The sequence below is a fragment of the Salvelinus sp. IW2-2015 genome, unplaced genomic scaffold (assembly GCF_002910315.2).
Source record: "Salvelinus sp. IW2-2015 unplaced genomic scaffold, ASM291031v2 Un_scaffold1659, whole genome shotgun sequence".
Lineage (NCBI taxonomy): Eukaryota > Metazoa > Chordata > Actinopteri > Salmoniformes > Salmonidae > Salvelinus > Salvelinus sp. IW2-2015.
This window is the reverse complement of record NW_019943067.1, coordinates 88,649-96,922: the sequence shown is the minus strand read 5'-3', so window position 1 is coordinate 96,922 and position 8,274 is coordinate 88,649. Positions and strand designations below refer to the sequence as shown.

The following is an 8,274-nucleotide window of genomic DNA, read 5'->3' as shown; positions in this document are numbered from 1 at the left end:
GTATGGCTGGGACCACCGGTGCAATTCGCGGGCCAACTCTTGTCGCTGTGAGACATCAAGGATGGTGGCGCTGGCTGCGGGGGGCGAGCCCTGAGCCACCCGACGCAGACGACACCATGCGATGACGGCCGCCCTGTTCCGGAACACGGGGCCAGCCCTAACCAAGAGGAGGGAGTGAGGGATGAGAGGAGGTGGGAAAGAGGAGGAAGTGAGGGATGAGGGGAGGTGTGAAAGAGGAGGGAATGAGGGATGAGGGGAGGTGGGAAAGAGGAGGGAGTGAGGGATGAAGGAAGGTGTGAAAGAGGAGGGAGTGAGGGATAGAGGGAATACTCCTTTATAAAGTGGCTTGCCTCACTCACCTCTTTGAACATGTTCATGAATCGTGCTCCGAAGCGCCAGGGTTTGTGTCTGTGGCACTGCAGTGAGCTGACAGTGATCTGAGTGGAGAGCTGGGAGGCTGCTGCCACCATGTACACAGCATCATACATCAACGCTGCCTCAGTCTGGAAGAGATGTGTTAAAAAAAAAGTTGGCTTTAATTGATCTCAATAGTGTACGGCAGGGGTAGGCAACCCTGGTCCTGGAGGACCACAGGCACTTCATGTTTTTGATTTACAGAGCCTTCAGAAAGTATTCATACCCCTTGACATATTCCACATTTTGTTGTGCTACAGCCTGAATTCAACATTCAAATTCAACAAATATATTGTTTTCTCACCCATCTACATACAATACCCCAGAATGACAAAGTGAAAATATGTTTTTAGAATTGATTTAAAATGGATTGAAAATGAAATACAGAAATATCTAATTTACATAAGTGTTCACATCAATACATGGTAGAATAACCTTTGGAAGCGATTACAGCTGTGAGTCTTTCTGGGTAAGTCTCTAAGAGCTTTGCACACCTGGATTGTACAACATTTGCCCATTCTTTTAAAATTCTTCAGGCTCTGTCAAGTTTTTTGTTAATCATTACTAGACAGCCACTTTCAAGTCTTACCATAGACCATAAAGTAGATTTAATTAAGTCAAAGCTGTAACTAGGCCACGCAGGAACATTCAATGTCATCTTGGTAAGCAACTCCAGTGTATATTTGGCCTTGTGTTTAAGGTTATTGTCCTGCTGAAAGGTGAATTAATCTCCCAGTGTCTGTTGGAAAGCAGCCTGAAGCAGGTTTTCCTCTAGGATTTAGCCTGTCCTCAGCTCCATTCTGTTTATTTTTTATCCTGAAAACTCCCCAGTCCTTAACGATTACAAGCATACCCACAACATGATGCAGCGAGCGTTGCAAAATACATTTTGAAATCTATGTTATTCAATTATTGCACCCACACTGCTCGTGCGCACCAACGAGCGTCTGCGTTGCCAAGGGCTAGGAGGGTTCTATTTCTGACGCAGATCGCGCTGCAAGTCCTGCCTCTCCCATCTCCTCATTGGTTTATAGAAGCAGGTACCCACATGCCATCTCGTCATTGGTTATACCCACGTGGGTGACTGAAAGACGAACGAGGTCAGTGGCTGTAATGCACATAATTATTTTAAAGTTGCCAATCGCAATATAAAGTCAAGAGATGAAAAAGCCCGGAAGGAAGAGAGATGACGAGAAACGATTCGGTTGACCGTTTTATGTGTGGATTAATTGGCGGCGTAGAGGACCTTGTGCATTTCAGGTAAAATAACAACTCAATATTTATATCCCAGGACAAATTAGCTAGCAACAGCAAGCTAGCTAAATAAGACAAATTAGCTAGCAAGTGCAAGCTAACTAGCTAAAGTGCCATACTGTAAATGTTTAATTATTTTTTACCTGTCCTCAAATTGATATAATTGGTTCAGAGTTTGTTTTGATATTTTAACCTGCGTGTCGTGATCGTGTTTGGTGTGGGGGGACAAAATACATTTATGCACGATGGCGCACGACGGCTCACGCCCGCAGCCGGTTTGGGGGCCGTGTAAGAATATGTGGACACCTACAAATACCTAGGTGTCTGGTGAGACTGTAAACTCTCCTTCCAGACTCACATTAAGCATCTCCAATCCAAAATTAAATCTAGAATCGGCTTCCTATTTCGCAACAACGTATCCTTCACTCATGCTGCCAAAACATACCCTCGTAAAACTGACTATCCTACCGATCCTTGACTTCGGCAATGTCATTTACAAAATAGCCTCCAACACTCTACTCAGCAAACGGGATGCAGTCTATCACAGTGCCATCCGTTTTGTCACCAAAGCCCCATATACTACCCACCACTGCGACCTGTATGCTCTCGTTGGCTGGCCCTCGCTTCATATTCGTTGCCAAACACACTGGCTCCAGGTCATCTACAAGTCTGTGCTAGGTAAAGCCCCGCCTTATCTCAGCTCACTGGTCACCAAAGCAGCACCCACCCGTAGCACGCGCTCCAGCAGGTATATTTCACTGGTCACCCCCAAAGCCAATTCCTACTTTGGCCGCCTTTCCTTCCAGTTCTCTGCTGCCAATGACTGGAACAAATTGCAAAACTCACTGAAGCTGGAGACTCATATCTTCCTCACTAACTTTAAGCATCAGCTGTCAGACCAGCTTACAGATCATTGCACCTGTACATAGCCCATCTGTAAATATCCCAACCAACTACCTCATCCCCATATTGTTATTTATTTTATATATATTTTTTGCTCCTTTGCACCCCAGTATCTCTACTTGCACATTCATTTTCTGCACATCTATCATTCCAGTGTTTAATTGCTATATTGTAATTATTTCGACCACTATGGCCTATTTATTGCCTTACCTCCCTAATCTTACCTAATTTTCACACACTGTATATAGACTTTTCTATTGTGTTATTGACTGTACGTTTGTTTATTCCATGTGTAACTCTGTATTGTTGTTTGTGTCGCACTGCTTTGCTTTTTCTTGGCCAGGTCGCAGTTGTAAATGAGAACTTGTTCTCAACTGGTCTACCTGGTTAAATAAAGGGGAAATAAATAAAATAAAAAATGAGTTTGGATTGGTCTGCCGTGTAACACACTTCTGTCTACAACATGAGCTGGTCAGTATGTATAGGTAATCCTTTCTAACACATTATTTTTTTTTAAGATATCACGTAGTAGAACTGCATAATTGTTGTACTCCACTTTCTGGAGGACCGAAATCAGTTGAATTAGAGTTTTATTGCAAATATGCAGACGGACTCGGAAAGAGAACACACAGAAGACTGTTGTATAAAACACGTATCTCCACAGTACATCTTCAAACTGCAACCGTGACAGAAAGGGAGATGCATTCGTCCATGTATACGGGTAAAATGATCTAGTTAGCTACATTTTCAGATATTAGAAGTTTCTAATTTTGTCAGAAAGGCGTTTTCATTTCACGTTAAAGTGTACTGTTAGCTAGCTAGCTAACGGTACCTGGCTGTCTAGCTAGCTAACGTGTATGATCTGTGTAGTAATATTATTTATATCTCAGAGGTATTTGCATTGCTAGCTATAGCCTAATGTTAGTTAGCTAACATTGAACCTGGTTGAATAGCAACCTGCAAATAGGTAGTAACGTTATGAGTTGGGATTATGGTTCATTGTTTAGCTAGCTAGCTAGCTACATGTCTACTCTCGTCTGAGTGTGCAAGAGCACAGAATAACTGACAAACTTACGAATGCGAGAGTGCTTTGAAATCGGAGTAGATAGCCAGAGCGAATTTACCAGCTACCTCTATCGACATTTGTCGCAGTGACATCATAAACATTCTTTTGAAATAGATACTTTCATAGTGGAGTCTTTGAATATGGCCGTGTCAGTAAACGTTGGCAAAAAAAAGCATAATAAAATTATTGCTGGCAGCACAGTTGCAGTCACCAACGCTCTGGATAACATCAAAACAGCCTAACCAGCTCTGCTAGGGCGATTAAAATGGTCAGTGAGCTGTTCTCTCATTTGTGTCTGGAAGTAGCTAGCAAGCTAGCCAACGTTAGCCAGTTAGCTTGGGTGGGTGACTGCTGTTGTTCAGTCAGAACGCTCTGATCAACCCTACTCCTCGGCCAGAGCGTCCAGAATGCGCTCTGAACGCGCAGAGAGCGAAACCCTCTGAATTTACGAACAGACAATCTGACAACGCTCTGAGTTTACGAACGCCCAGAGCACACTCTGACACTCCAGAATAAATTTACGAACACACACGTACTATAAACCAGCCTTTAGTCTTGAACTCTATGGTTGTTTAGTACACGGGCTCACATACCAAAACATTCAAGGTGCATTTTCTCAAAAGTGAGGTTACAAGTTGATCAACTTTCAAATCAAAATTACTTTCCAATTGTTCCTCAACTGTAGTGTATGATATACCATTTTCTAGCTCTGAATCTCTACTTTTATCCAATGTAAAAAACACAATATCAAATTTTGCTACATAAGCCCGAATCAAGCCGGTCGGTCACATATTAAATTAAATACTTCTCAACAAAATGCCATATTTTGGTCGCATAAACCTTCGTCAACATTTGGCCAACGTACCGTCATCATGCCATCCAGCATGCCCGTCTCTGGTTTGGGCGGGGCCTGCTGGCGCTCCATGGACCACTTGTCGACCACGGAGGCGACCTGGGGGTTGTCTATGTTGAGGAGGCGGAACCCGGTCATGTTCACACCGCTGTACCTGTACGGCTCCAGGTCCAGAGCAAACAGGTCCTGAGGAAGGAGAAACACCTGGAGTTAGTAACAAACAGGTCCTGAGGAGGGAGAAACACCTGGAGATAGTAACAAACAGGTCCTGAGGGAGAAACACCTGGAGTTAGTAACAAACAGGTCCTGAGGAAGGAGAAACACCTGGAGATAGTAACAAACAGGTCCTGAGGAGGGAGAAACACCTGGAGTTTGTGTGATCAGTCAATGGCACAAGGTTAAATAACGTGGTCAGGGTAAACTCCAGACTCTACCTATAATCCTCAAAACGATTGATCTTTCACCACTACTTATAATCCTCAAAATGATTGACCTTTCCGCCCTATCAATACTCTTCAAAACGATTGACCTTTCAGCCCTGTCAATAATCCTCAAAACGATTGACCTTTCACCCCTATCAATAATCCTCAAAACGATTGACCTTTCACCCCTATCAATAATCCTCAAAACGATTGACCTTTCAGCCCTATCAATAATCCTCAAAACAAATGGACCTTTCACCCCTACCTTTAAACCTCAAAACAAATGGACCTTTCACCCCTACCTTTAAACCTCAAAACAAATGGACCCTTTCACCCCCTACCTTTAAAACCTCATAAACAAATGGACCTTTCCCCCCTACCTTTAAACCTCAAAACAAATGGACCTTTCCCCCCTACCTTTAAACCTCAAAAAAAATGGACCTTTCACCCTACCTTTAAACCTCAAAACAAATGGACCTTTCACCCCTACCTTTAAACCTCAAAACAAATGGACCTTTCACCCCTACCTTTAAACTCCAAAACAAATGGACCTTTCACCCCTACCTTTAAACCTCAAAACAAATGGACCTTTCACCCCTACCTTTAAACCTCAAAACAAATGGACCTTTCAAAGGATATACTCAGAGAAACTCAAAACGATGGGAGGAGAATGTAATATGTAATTCCACGGCATTTGAGAAAAGTACACATATTACTATTCTGTTAGATTTCAACACACCTGTTTGGTTTGAACGGTGTTCACCAGCAGTCTTTATATTACCCTTATAGGCCGTGTCTGGATACCCGTACTTGAGGTCTGAATCGTAGGCCTTTTGGGTATATGAAAAAATAAAGTTTTATTTTATGTGACATTTCTAAAATGCCGTATGCTATAAATGCCAGTATTTCCTACTCATTTAGGCTTTTCATCTTGTAGAATTCTCTGCACACTATTGAGGAAGAGAATCGTATTTCCGAAACCCACGTGTTTTGACAACAGCTGATAATCAGCTGAGGGGACACACGCTGTACCAAAATGAACCAATGGTGGGAATCAATGCAATTGCACATTTAGATGAGGTTGTCACGCCCTGACCTTAGAGAGATGTTTTATTTCTCTATGTGGTGAGGTCAGGGTGTGATGTGGGGAGGGCATTCTATGTTTTCTATTTCTTTGTTTTTGGCCGCGTGTGGTTCCCAATCAGAGGCAGCTGTCTATCGTTGTGTCCCACCTAATGTTGTGGGTTTTATTTATTTTCTGTGAATGTTTGTGTGCGCCACGGTTGTGTCACGGTCGGTTTCTGTTTACCTGTTTTTTTGTGTGAAAGTTTCACTCCTATTAAAGATGTGGAATTACATGCACGCCGCGCCTTGGCTCATTTATGACAGGGAGTTTGAAGACAGTGAACGTGACAGAGGTATTCTCAGTAGCAGGACACTAGCACTCTGGTTATTTGTTGCTTCCTGCATTCGTTTTGACCAAACAGTAACGTTCTAAATCGTATGTATTACGATTAGTACGATTTAGTACACCGTGTGCCGTTTAGACACACAGCCTGAATCAGAGTCATAAAACAATGTTCTTACCAGAGTAGTGAAGAAGAAGTGGTAATACTCAGTCATCATCCCCATGGACATGATCTGTATAGGAGAGACAGAGAGGGCATGAGTCCCAAATGGCATCCTATTCCCTATATAGTGCACTACTTTTGACCAGGACCCATAGGGCTTTGGTTTAAAATGAAGTATACTATATAGGAAATAGGGTTCCATTTGGGACAGAGGAGATAGACAGAGCTCAGCTCCACACACCACTAGTGTTCTGCCCAAGCCAGCACAAATCACATTTACTAGTTTAAACTCCATCCATCCATAACTATAGTCATACCACAGGGACCACTGTAAATGACACACTTCCTCCGTTTCTAGCAGGGGCTCATTTTGTTTGGTATGCTCGCTGTGCATTTAGGTGACTGTATGAGTAATACACGGCTCGATTGGTACACATTCGTGTGGCGTCTCCATTCATCTGTTTCACAGCTACTGGTTTTTTAAATGTGTGTGTCTGAATAGAAACAAGCTCGATTTGGCATTGGAAATGAACATACTGTAGGATTTCTGCAGGGGATAGAAAATCGACTAATCTGTCTGGCCACAAAATCCAAACTGGAATTGTGTTTAAGAGGACAGGAGATGAAAGGAGAGGAAGAGAGAGGAATTGACAGGAGAGGAAAGGAGAGGAAAGGAGAGGAGAGGAGAGGAAAGGAAAGGAAATGAAAGGACAGGAGAGGAGAGGAAAGGAGACGAATGGAGAGGAAGGGAGAGGAAAGGAAAGGAAAGGAGAGGAAAGGAGAGGAGAGGAAAGGAGAAGAAGGAGAGGAAAGGAGAAGAAAAGAGAGGAAAGGAGAGGAGGAGAGGAGAAGAAAAGAGAGGAAAGGATAGGAGAGGAAAGGAGATGAAAGGATAGGGAAGGAGAGGAGAGGAAATGAGAAGAAAGGAGAAGAAAATAGAGTAAAGGAGAAGAAAGGAGATGAAGGGAGAGGAAGGGAGAGGGAAGGAAAGGAGAGGAAAGGAGATGAGAGGAGAAGAAATGAGAAGAAAAGAAAGGAGAAGAAAAGAGAGGAAAGGAGAAGAAAGGATAGGAAAGGAGAGGAGAGGAGAGGAAAGGAGAAGGAAAGAAAGGAGAAGAAAAGAGAGGAAAGGAGAAGAAAGGATAGGAAAGGAGAGGAGAGGAGAGGAAAGGAGAAGAAGGGTAAGCAGACATACTGACCTGTTTGAGTACGTCTGCGGAGGTCTGGTAGGAACAGTCGAAGATAACATAGAACTCTTTCCCCTTCTTCATCTCCTTTAGTAACGGCCGGGCGTCTTTACTCTCCGTCGGCAGCTGGCGGATCTTAATCTTGATGCTGTACCTGGACGGAGCTTTGATCAGCTCCTGAAGACGAATTAACCCTGGGACAGAGAAAGAGAAGGAAATAAATACAGAAATATGTTATGGGTAAAAGGGGCTTTGCAAACCGATCCTGGTTCAAAGCAGATTAAAGATACAGTCCGGGGATCTTAAGCACTTACAAATTCGTAACATATCATACGATTTGGATGACGTAGGTCAAAGCAGTAAATTCAATGTGACCCTTCAGATCAGACAACGTGTTTGAGAGATGAGTAAAGGACGAAACCAAACTCCAGCAATAATATGATATGACTGGAGAGGAAACGCATCTGGAGAGGAACCAAACTCTGAAGCCTATTGGCCCTGGTCAAAAAATGGTTTAGAGTAGGATGGTAGAGGGATTGTTTAGAGTAGGATGGTAGAGGGATTGTTTAGAGTAGGATGGTAGAGGGATTGTTTAGAGTAGGAT

At 43.2% G+C, this 8,274-nt stretch overlaps 1 protein-coding gene across 1 annotated transcript in view; it reads right to left on the bottom strand.

Annotated features, from left to right (window-relative positions):
* The window catches only part of LOC112071605 (glutamate receptor ionotropic, kainate 1), a 112,355-nt gene that overhangs the window by 61,453 nt on the left and 42,628 nt on the right, over positions 1-8,274 (bottom strand). The window contains 4 exon segments of the mRNA XM_024139042.2: positions 360-503; positions 4,503-4,676; positions 6,500-6,553; positions 7,683-7,864. Coding sequence (XP_023994810.2) covers positions 360-503; positions 4,503-4,676; positions 6,500-6,553; positions 7,683-7,864 — 554 coding nt within the window.